The 12,389-nt window shown below is 43.1% G+C and overlaps 1 protein-coding gene across 4 annotated transcripts in view; it reads right to left on the bottom strand.

Moving 5' to 3' along the window:
* bnc2 (basonuclin zinc finger protein 2) overlaps window positions 1–12,389 on the bottom strand; it is a 207,134-nt gene that overhangs the window by 55,355 nt on the left and 139,390 nt on the right. The window contains exon 1 of one of the 4 annotated variants that reach the window (XM_061680320.1): window positions 7,947–8,019. The exons of the other annotated variants lie outside the window; for them this stretch is intronic. Within the exon in view, the coding sequence (XP_061536304.1) occupies window positions 7,947–7,958 (12 nt within the window). The 5' untranslated portion in view covers window positions 7,959–8,019. Of the gene's footprint in view, window positions 1–7,946; window positions 8,020–12,389 lie in introns of those variants that run through there. 4 annotated transcript variants of the gene reach the window in all.

Below are 12,389 nucleotides of genomic sequence, written 5' to 3'. Positions count from 1 at the left end.
ACACATCGCATTCCCTCCGTTTGCCCTCTAACGACAACCCAGAAAACGTCTGCTGTCCGCACAAATAAAAACATCTGTATCGTACAAACAGGTGGAGCAGCTGCAGGCTGTAAATTCACCTTCGTCAGACAGCACGACCGAATGAAACGAGGAGTAAAACAAACGACAAACATTCATCTTCATAAGCCGCGACCGGCCTTTTGTTTATCTCTCGCTCTCTCTCTTTTTTTTTTTTTTTTTTAATATATAAACACACGGAATAACTTATGGTATCACTTCAGTTCAATAAACTGCACTGTTTGCTGTCATTTTTGCTAGCGTTCCTGTGAGTCTAAAGTGATATATCCTGGCCAAATCACCAGTCAATCGCAGGACACACACAAACAAACGAACACTAACATTCATGTCTATGGACGATTTGGAGACTAACTATAAAACTATATTACAATTTCCTTCACAACCACGTTACTGGAGTATTTTTGCAATTGTAATGATATGGAAGACATATACACACACAACTATAACGTTTTAGTTGAATTTATTTTTATTTTTTTTAACAATTTACACGGTGATTCTCTGAACTTTTTCGACTGAAACATGACAACGCTAACAAGCGCTATGAGCTACCAAAGCTAGCACGTACTGGTCAGTATGATTTACAGGGGTTTCTCGGTTTTCGACCTTTCGAGGTAACAAAGGCACGTTCGGTTATTGCCGAATTTACTGTTGTTCAATTCAATTGTCTTATTGTCTTTGTGATACAAATATTTACTGTAGTTATGACTTTACTATGTTAGCGTAGGTAGCTTATGGATTATGGCGCCTTCTGAATCATGTACAAATTCAGGTTACGTTCGTCACCACCATAGGAACGGAACTCTACCGTAAACCGAAGACCACCTGTATCGGACATTTGGCACGTGGTATCCACTAGATACCAAATAAGAGGGTTTTTCTGGTGAGTTAATTTAGAAAGCCATTAACAGCAACCTATATAGGGTGACTGTGCAGCCGCTATGATTTGCGACCCGCTTCTTTTTAGTCAGCAGACTCTCAACGATCCAGTGTGTGGCTTACGCTTATCAGACGCTTTATGAATTTACAGTCAGCCGGCTTGAGAATCATGCAAGTCACAGAATGGTGGCGGGTCATAGTCCAGTGTCTGCACAATCTGCCAATCTGTATTTCACAATGTCCCGAAATGGTCAATGAGAGCCGCTCCGATGGACAAGGATCGACCTTTAAGTTACACATCTGTCGTAGTTCAGCACTTTCATGGACTTGCTGAAATAACATGAACTGATTTTAAGGATTTGAAGTAGACTTCTCGATATTAAATCCACGACCATGATCCAAATCCAAAATCGACAGTATACCCTCATGTTGTAAACCATCTTACTGAGTAAAGGTGCCAAAGTGAAAACGAGCTCATCTGACATTAAAAGGCGTATTACGCCACTTTCAACCATGTCGGTACATAGTCAGAAAGATTATTTGACCGTTTTTAAGATCTTAAGGCAAGAGGAGGGTGCCAGGATGAGGCAACCCGAAGTGTTTATATATAAACTGCCATTTGGAAGTGACTTTAACTTTAACTATTTATTTTTTGACTTTAACTATATATTTTTTGGAATGCATCTTAATTGAGTTTGGTTGGATATGAGTTTGATAGCTATCCCAGGATGCATTGCAGTTTGCAGCTGTGTTCTAACACGGTGCATTATGCAAAATTGTTCTTTGGAGCTAAACTTCACTTAAGAGTTCATTAAAAAAAACAATAATAATAATTGTCTTGCAAATTTTTGCAGGGATTTATCAAGCAGTGTCTCGCTTGAACTTCGGTTTGTTAGCTCTCCCAGGATGCATTGCAGTTTGCTGTCATGTTTGGTCGCGTTCCAAAGTGGCCGTACTGTGTTTTCCAAGATTCCAAACTGGCTAAGGCTTCTGTCGGAAAACACTTTTGCGGTGGTTATTTATCTAGCGTAGTGAACTTTGGTTTGCTAGCCTATTGCCAGTTAGTGTTTTTAAGTGGCCGTACTGCGGTCTTTAAGATTGCTCTTCAGCTCTAAACTTGCACGTTTTTGCAATTTTGGCAGGGAATGTCGTTTTGTTAGCTGTCCCAGGATTAATTGCATTTTGCTGTCATTTATTTGTCCATTTATCTCCCGATCTAACATTAATACGTCTTCAGTTGGAAATTTTATTTCCGCTTATTTCGGCGGGGCTGCGTTGACATTTCAACGTTTGGTACCTATCCCAGGATTCATTGATCCTTTTACTTTGCTGTCATTTATTGACTCGTATCTTATGGCCATGTGGTGTCTGCTTGTTCTTCAATTGTGATTTCTTTTCATACATTCAGTTCAGTTGGAAAATTTTATAGTAAATCAACTTACACTGTGAAGATATCGTCTCAAATATTCAGGTTTAACGCACCCGTATCCGAAGTTAGCAGATTGATGTCTTTTGCTCATTAGCTTCATGCGAGGCAGGCCTAACAGTAGCAGCAGCAGATGCAAACAAACAAATGGAAATATCAAGCGCACCTGCGCTGTTTATGAGCCCAGCGTCTGACAGCTGACAAGATAGTTAAGGGGCGTCTAATACGGCAATTAGAGTGTGGCACTATCTGCGGGGCTGCCGCTGTGACAAGGCGCCCCTCTAATCACAGACTTATTACGCCAGCGAGCAGCAACCTTTCATATCTGGGCCATTAAGCAGACTGCGGCATTAAGACACATTAAAGCAGCGAGAGGCACTAAGGACAGACAGACGAAGGCATCGGAGTGAGGCGGAGGGGGCGCGCTCTTGTTTTTTTTTTAGATTGACTTCGACTTTGAGCCAGGAAGAGATGTTTAAGGCTTCACAAGTAAAGAATGACAGAGGAAGAAGTTGAAAGAATACAAATTGATTACAAGGCTCTTAATAAGGAAACAAGCGTGCAGATGTGTCCAACGCAGCCATCAGAAACATCTGTGTTTGCTTTAACAGACGAAACAAGAGAGACAAAAGAATAAACACGGCTCCTCCAACCTCCCTCGTGTGGGTCTGCTTTGCGCTTGGCCCGCATTCTAACTTGGCCCGTCTCTGGTCAGGGACGAGTACCGGGCCCGGATCTCACCACTCCCCTCACACATATTTGTCACAGAAGGCTGGGGAGGGGGGGGGTTGTGTTATCTGAGGCCAGGCCAAAAACGCAGCATTAGTCACTGTGTTAGCGTCTCGCCAGGGTTTCCTCTTTGGCTCGCAACAAGCAGACGAACATGGGATAAAGGACAGGGGGGGGGGGGGGGGGGGGGGGGCTGTGTGGGAGGCTTTTTAGAATCATTTTGGCAAAATAGTATGGATCAATTCAGTGTTTTTCAGTTTCCATAGCAAAGAATGCCAAAATAACTGACCTAAACTACATTTGCAGCAAACTTTTTGGGGGTTCCCAGTCTTGGTAGTGCCGGTTGGTTGAGTTGGGTCCTGTGGTTTCTTTGTAAGGATTTTTCAGCATTTCCTGTAGCTACACTGTCCGACATTTCCAAATTTGGTTGGGTTATGAGTTGCAGTAGTACAGGCTGTTTCAGTTGGGGTTTGGATATTGTTTGAAAGGGTCCTAAAATATCTAAACAGTATTGTATGACTCTTTTTTGTTGTGCTACCAGTCAGAGTTTAGTTTCGTAAGCGTATACTTTGTAAAGAGCCTCTGTCAGCAAACTTTCATTTCACTGTACAGTAGTATTGGTTGGTTCTGTTCAGTTTGGTTCGCAATTTTTGGGCACTTCCATTATAAAGGCACAGTGGTACGATACAGTTCGCTTGTTCGTTTATTGGTTGACAAACTTCTAATCAGGACGTACCGAACCAAATTGAAACGCGGCAAAAATGTGAGCGTTTTGGGGTCTCGCTGTCACACAGCTGCAGATTAGCCGTCGCGGTCAACAACTTGACTCAGTCCGCATCATTCTCAGCTCTTATCTGACTCAAGTGTGTGTGTCATTGCGGGCTAGTGTTTAGCTGCAGGCTTGATGTTTCATGGCTGTTTTGCTTGGCCAGCAGCGCCCGTCCCGGCCCACTTGTAAACACTCATGCGACGGCCTGGACTCACCGTGACGAACGTTAGCACGACAGATGGGTGGAAGCGCTCTAGCATTCGAACAAGATGGTTCCAGGCTGGACTCTTGGCTCGGGTGCGCCGTGTAAACAGACCCCGTGGCCCAGGACCAACGGCGACACATGCAACTGAGCCCGAGCAGGAATCCAACGTCAGCGAAGACACAATGAGACCACAGAAGCAGTGGTGATCTTTGACTAATAGCATCCTGTTCAGCTGCATTACCGCCCTGTCGTTTTTAATGTCGTAAATGCACGCCAGTTGGCTTTCTTATGTTTTTTTTTTTTCTCCCTTCCAGCCTCTCTGCAAAATGCAAAGCCACGCAGATGGCCCAGTATTGTTCCTTCCCACTTTAATCGAATCCCTTTACCCGTGTTCAACACGTTTCCACAGACCGCAATTCTTGTCGGGCGAGTTAAGCAAAGCCGGCCGGGCTCGTAAATGAAAACCCCGTGTGCGTACCATGTGTGTGACTCGTGGAGTCGGTCGGCCTCGGGCTCATCCTACAACACCGGGAGCATCTTGTCCTCTCGTCTTGCCCCGCCCGCGAGATATTATCTCATCTGTGAGCTTTAGCTGTCCAAAATGCTGCCAATTCCCTGACACAAATGTGCAGCCAATGTGTGCCGGGGAAAAGAGGCGCGGCGGCGTTGCATGTCATAAAGACGGGCCCTGGCCTCGGATTGAGACGTCAGGACCGCACAGTGTCCATATTGGAACCAGGTGACAAATCACACAAGACGCAGAAAGAAAGGCTTTGTAGTCGAGCGCAGTCATAACATACAAGGAAGCAAAGAACCTATGCTAAAGATAATTGTTGGTTCGTTTTTATTTCTGCTTGTTCGTTAGGTTTGCTTAGACTTGTAAGAGTTTTGCTTTTTCCTTGACTATTTTGTGATCCCACCACAGAGTCGTGTCAGTCATGTAAGAGAGGGGCAAACACAGTCAAATCATCTGGTTTCTCAGTAAAATATGGGCAATATAATTCTTTGAATATCAAGTACATACTGTGCATACATTGATTTTAACACGCAGATGCTATCACAAATAGCATGTATGTATTAGCATAATTGCTCATGACCAGCTTCCACCGACGGTATTTGAAGTGTCGAGCATCTTCAAATGATGAGTTTTACTTGAGTTTTATTAAGTTTTAAGTATCTCTGAAATATCTCTTTAAACTTTTATGATCGTTAAGAATTTTTAACTCCTACTTAAAACATTGTCTGGACAGTAAGCCATCTTGGAAATTACCAATAAAAACTTCCATCTGTTTTCATCGCCTGTCAGGCGTCTTCAAATGGTCAGTAGTTTTGCTTTATTTTAGTTCTATTTAATCTTATTCTAAAGGAGTGAACTCAGTCTTTATACAAGTATGACAGTTAAGAATGTTAAATTGGGACTTATTGTATTGACTCTACGGTGAATGGTGACATTATTAGATTTAGAGAAAAGCTTTCATCTGTGTTTTGTCTCTTGGGCATCAGCAAACATTAAGTAGTTTTGCTTCATTTTTATTATATTTAGTTTCATTATACAATGTGTTTAAATACTCCTTTCACTGAAAGTTAAGAATTTTGGAATGTTACACAAAACAACGTTTGGCCTTGGTGGAGTCCTACACTCCGCTTTGATTAGAGATCTGACTTTTAAATAGCAACGTGATGCGAAGTAAACAAATGCAGATGAAACTCTGTGATGGTTTACTGGAGGAAAACGATAGCAATGGATGGGGGGGGAGAGAACCAAAAAAAAAAAACCACCAGCTTGCGCTTGTCCATTCAATCCCCACCGTGCAAAAATGTCTGTCGCCCCTGTCAGTTCTGCTTTGGAGCCCCGGCGGCTGCCATTCGCTGAGGCAGAGGTCCCTGTCCTCTGTGCAGCTGTGCATCTGGGCTCTGACACGGGCCACGGCGGGCCAGAGCTATGCTAATGGCAACCAAATGGGCCGTGAGTCCCCGGTGGATTGGCAGGGAGATGCATGTGCAGTCCTTCCTTCCTTCGCTTTCAAGGCCCGTACATGGACGCAACTGGTCTGCTCCATACACTCTTAACTAATGATCTCTGACAAACTATGAGTCATGTGTCACTACGGATAATACTAATATTTAGCTGTATTACAATAAAACTGAATTGTAACTGAAGCGGGGTACATGCATACCAATAAACAGGGCTAATTTTCTGCATTTTTCCTCTCTTCTGATCGAAGTCTGCAAAGGCCCGATAATCGGGTGTCTTTGAAGGATTATCCTAAACGATTATCCTGTGATGTAGGGTGTGTTTAGGGTAACTTTTCCTCCCAGATCTGCACAGAAAACAGTCGGGGCTGACAATTGTAAATGTTAAACCCGTTCTATATTTACCCACGCTAATCTTTGTCGACCGTGAGTTTGGCAAATCCTCGCATACTGCGATTTTGACGTGAAACGGCGTGATAGTCAAATAAGAAGCGACCTTAGGCTTGAGCTATTGCTGGACAAAAAATGAGGAGCAACTGGTTGGATTGAGCATTTGTATAACATATAAAAAGCGGGATGCGTCACGGTTGATACGATGACTGACAGGTAGAGCAGCCAATGATTGCACGAGCAATGACGGAGAAGCCGACCAATAACTCTACAGTACACTCGGCAGGGAGGTGGGACTTAAGCAGAAACACAAGTCGCAGCCAGGTGGAAGAATGCATGACGACGTAGTCGTGGAATTACTTACTTATAACCAAAGATCTTCTTTGAGCTTTGGTGCATTTGAGGAAACTGGGAAACTAGAATTCCTAAAGTCTAACTAGGGAAATGCCTCCACCACTTTTTATAGGGGATAGGGAGAGAGCACTGCCACAAATAGTAAAAACCTTCGAGTAATTGATGCCTCCCCCCACAAGCACTACTTTTCTATTAGATAGGGCGATGGCCTATCTAAATGAAACTCCTCCCCTAACTTCAACATTGTTCCCTGGCACCAAGACGCCAAAAGATGGTTCCAATACTTTTATAAAATCAGGGCTTTGGCAAAAGAACTACAGCACAAGAGGTTCCTAGTTCTGCTTTTTTGAATTTTTGTTTTACATGATTTAGAAATATGGCCTAAAAGTGTTTTTCATACAAATATTTACCGTAGTTATTACTACTGCGTTAATGTAGTATAAGGATTGACTGCGGCTCATTCTGGCAAAGTGAGGTTGTGTCGTCGTCATAGGAACGCAACCCATAAACCAAAGATCCCCTGTATATTTATTTGTATATGTATTGCCATTGAACCTGACTGCTGTCAATCAAATGTATCTATTCACCAACAAAACTAGATTATAACAGTCATCAACCAGATTGGTTGTTTGAATTTAACCAGAACACTTTTAGCAATCTCCGGCTGGGATATTGAAAATTTCCCAGCGTTCTTGAATGCACCATGAGTAGCACAGGGCAAGAATCAACTGATGAAGTTGTGGCGAAAGTGAGAGACTGTGGCGCGGGGGAACTGAAGAAAGTGTGAGTCAGAGATTTTTGTTGTTGACAACACACACACAAATAGTTAGTGTGACAGGGACAGGAGGCCACCATTGCTGAGACTCCGCCAGCCTGACATTTTAGTCATCGCGCTCGTCACAGTCGCCTGCAGGGTGCGACTACACACGCGCACAGCCTCCCACATTCCTGCTAGTACAAACATACACACACACACACACAAGAATTCTTCTTTTCTAGTCAGAGTGAAGCATCTTGAAAGAGGATTTTCTTTCACAGTATTCATGTAAAAAAAAAAAAAAAAAATGAACAAACTACATATGATTATTGTACAATCACAAAAAGTGCAGCACGACAACCACTCTAATATCATTAAGAGCATTTACCTCCGCCAGCATCGCAGGCAAACGCGTTCAGGTGTGGGGCGAACGTTTAACTTCCATGTTTACCACAATCCCGGCCCGGCAGATGACAAGCCACAAGAGAGAGACGCGAAGAAAGTGATCGAGACAAGATAGGAGGGGAGGGAGAGGCATGACCAATGGCTACATGACGGCCAGTTCCACGACAAAGTGGAAGTGTGTCACTCCCAAAGCAGCACAAGTGTGTGTTCATGTGTGTCTGTTGTGTGTGTGTGTAAGTGAGACAGCGCACAAAAAGGAAAAGTCCATCAGGGTGTTTTTCGTCTTTATCAGCCTTACAAAGTTCACAAGATAGAGGGGACGAAGTGGCTGCGACACGCTGTTCCCGAGTCACAGGGAGCAGCGACCACCGTTCAGACCAGAAACAGATCAAGACATCTTGGACCCTTCAAGATCCTTTCGGACTGCCTGCATCTTTTGATTTTCACGTTGCAAATTTCTCCGCATTTGAATAACGCCGCTCGAGGGTAACCAGACAAAACCTTTTCAACTCTCCCGAGGACCCCGATGTATTGCCCTAATTTCGACACATATCAATCAATACTAAACAACTCGACAGACATGAGTGAAAACAAAGCCTAAGCTTATGTATTGCATGTTACTGTCACAATGAATGACAAAATATATTTAAAAAAAACAAGTATTGATTTGATTGCCATTTGTTAGTTAGCATGCTTGCACACTAAAAACACACAACCAAATGAGTCCTGTCCGTATAATGCTAACATCTTACATCATTTGCCAGAAACCAGGAAGCGGCCTTCGAGCTAACGCACGGACAAACAAACAAAGAAAAATATTGCGTTTGAGTCACAAAAGAAACATTTGTTAAAATTCAACTTTTCAATATTCAGCGTTAAGTCACTATGGAAACATTCCGCGTAGGAATTCAAATGGTGGACTCCCATCTGTCGAATGTAGTATTATGTCACTATTATTAACCAGAAAGTTGCTTGTAAGCTAACAAACAGTTAGCTAGTGTTTGTAAGAGGAATTTATTTATTGTTTTTGCTGTTTGATCACGATGGGGGCATTGCCAAGAACCAGAAACGGTACGGCCCCATTTCCCTCCGTGAAGTTCACGTAATGATTTGTGCGATTGAATCTTGTTGTTTATGTTGACTTGAGTTGTGTTGTGATGACATGACAAGATGTTATGTTTCACCAGGAGTTCACTGGCTGTTTTTCTTCTGCGATTCACAATAAAGCCTGTCTGTTGACTGCCACATTCGTGTCAGAGCGCACGCTTCTGAATGCAGAAATGTATTATTATTTCTTTCAATTTTTGTTAACAGCTCAGCCTCAACAACGACCGAGTCCTGTTCTATTTTTTTTTGGGGGGGGGTTCTCATTATAAAGCTATCGACTAAATTCAACATATGCTAGCAGTCGTTAACAATGACAAATTGTGACAAACACCAGATCACGAGCGTCATCGTCCTCTTCCTCTCCTCCTCCTTTTTTTTTACTTCCCCCACTCTCATTCCTGCGCTCGCCAACTCTGTGTTAACATTTCACCGCTTCCCGATGCTAACGCCGGCCTAATGAATCTCGTGCCTTTGCGCGGGCCGGCGCTAAAACGGCCCGTAAAGTGTTCGCAGCTGCGATGCTTTCCCTTGCCTTGGCAGTGGCATTGACTTCGGGTGGGAGGAAGAAGGAGGGAGGGTAAGGGGGTGGCGGTGGTGGGGGGCGGGGACACATGTGAGTGCAGCTGGGCCAGGGGAGGATGGGAGGAAGAGGACGAGCGAGGAGGTGGTATGAAAGGATGAGAGGAGTTGGCAAAAAAAAAAGAAGACCACAAGTCTCCGTGTTTCCAGCTGCTTTTCTCAGGGGCTCGGTTTCCTACCCCCCTCCTCTGCTTCACTTGTTTTTTTTTTTTTTTTTTTTTTTTTTGTGCAAGGTCCTTCAGGTCCCAGGTTGCTTGGAGAGTCACTACTCACACACATACACACAGTCACACAAACAGTGAGACGCCCACTTCCACCCTCCCCTTCCACGCCTCACTTTGGGCCATCTTTGTTTAGACAGGGCTCAGGAGTTCCAGAAAAGCTCTCTCAGATGTGCTGAAGTAAGGGGAAAAACAAAACAAACTGACCCTCACTCACACACACAGGCACACACTCCAAATGTACCAACAACTACTTTGCACTCACACGTGACACACACAAGCTCACATGTGTAAGAGCCAAAATAACACTTTTAACCACAAAAATCACTCAAAACGGTACACTTTTCTTCACGGAGGTATGCATTCTTTTACAGTGTGTTAGTGTGTGTGTGTGTGTGTGTGTGTGCGCGTGTGTCCCGATGCCTGGATCACAGCGGCGCGGCGGGCCCGGAGCATACCTCGACATGTGTTACCTCTTTGTAATATTGACTTTGTTATAGCTAGACGAGTGGGAGAGTCGGGCCAAAGAGCGGGGGCCTTGCAGTAGTGGGGCCCCCCGAGTTCGCCTGAAAACAAATACCTGAATGAACTGTGAAAATAGAAAACACAGAACCACAATGGCGCTCCATAAAAAAAAAAAAAAAAAAAAAGAGAAAGAAACGGAATCAAATAAACTATAAAATTCTCACTCCCCGTGCTTGACCTTTTATATTGTCGCTCGGATTCCATCTGAGGTGCTGTATACACCTTCTTTTTAACTGAACACGGGTAAAACTGTGTTTTTTGTTGACCCGTTTGTACAACAACTGCATTCTGGAGAGGGAGAGCGCAACATAGATCACATCATTATTCCTATCTAAACACTGCAATCGGCATCTTTCAGAAAACTGACTGTCGTATGCAACTGCGACTACACAGAAGAAATTAACAAAATGTTATGTTTATATTTGATTATATTATTATTTCTTTTAGGATGTACTAACAGAACCGCTAACTTTTCAAAATGGGTATCAAAGTGGTGTTAAGCTCTTTTTTGAAACGATTGCTGTCAAATCAAAACACCGAAAAATGAATCTTTTTTTCAAAACTGGACGTTAGCTCGGTGTGAATAGGCCTAAAAAATATTGTAAGTGGAACGTTTTTTTAAAAGGCGAAAGAAACAAAGTCCCATTTTGTTCTAGATTGGTATTTTTAACAAAAAGTGTGAAGGTCTACCTAGATTAAGATGAAAGACCGTTTTGAAAGTCTCTGTAATTTTGAACTAAAAGCAAATAGGCAATTTGTTTTGCTTGCTTAGAAGTAACGAAGCAGAAGAATTTTTGACTTTACTAGATACTTTTCAAGTAACCGTAGCCTTTAATGGATCATGGATCACGACTCGGGATGGGCATCATAATTGATCAATTTATCGTTAAGAAATCTGTCGATTTTGTGGAATTGATTGTTGATTAACTGTGTCACTTGAGGAGAAAATGGCACGTTGGGCGCTGTGGATTCACTCTCAACTAATATGTTGCCTAAAAAGCACAAAATGACGTCAGGTATTCTGTTAATTAAGTGATCGGCAATCGTCACATTTTGCCACTAAATAAATGAAGAACAGAAAAAAAACATTCCTGTAAAAACGAGGGAAACGACTTTGTACGGACGTGAAGCAAAAGCGTTCATGTGTTTATTTGCAGAAATAAAAGATTGATTATCATCTTCCTGGCAGCCCCGCGAGTGCAACTCCCATCTCGTCTCTCTGCACGTGACTTTTGCTTACGCCTTTCAATAATGAAGGCGAGCTATTTGAATATTCCCTCTGTATTTAAGAGGGGTGGGGGATAACTTTTATTTTATTTTATTTTTTTACGCGATGCGGCAATATTAGCCATGCTAATTGGGCTCTTTGGACCTTCCCAATAGAAAGGCTAAATTAATTACTTATGTCGACAAAATGTCAGACATGTCGATCTAATAAGTACATCTGTTTGCAAGCCGCCTTGTGGCTTTACTGCCGTCCTTGTGTGCGTGTCCACTACAGTTGAGTCTAATGAACAAGACGCTAACATAAAGCTTTGACGTCCTCCTTTTGCTCCTCGAATATTTATCCCGGCTTCTTGCGCTAATCAGCCACTACGGCATCGATAGTGTGTTTGCCATGCAAGCTCATTTTTTATGCTCAAACATGCCACTTTGTAATTATTTGCATGCCAGCTCGTGTTTGCGTGTCTTTCACGTGTTGGGGGGGGGGGGTTGGGGGTAGCCTTTCCCCTCGCTTTTGGCTCTTTTTTAGTCCTCAAGAAAAAGCTGTATCAGCGCCTTTTTTTTAATCAAGCGCGACTAAAACGTCGACTTGTACAAGAAGATGACGAGCCCTTGAAGTGGAAATGAGACTCTTCGCTAATCGTAAGTCAGCAAAGTGTGCAGACCACCAGACTTGATCACCCAACAGACCCCCCCAAAAAATGTACACAGCATGATTCAAGTGATAAAATTCTAATGTTTTTTTCCCCCCTTCTTCTTCTCTCAAGTGG

Source organism: Phycodurus eques, chromosome 6 (assembly GCF_024500275.1).
Source record: "Phycodurus eques isolate BA_2022a chromosome 6, UOR_Pequ_1.1, whole genome shotgun sequence".
Classification (NCBI taxonomy): Eukaryota; Metazoa; Chordata; class Actinopteri; order Syngnathiformes; family Syngnathidae; genus Phycodurus; species Phycodurus eques.
This window is presented reverse-complemented; position numbering and strand designations above follow the sequence as displayed.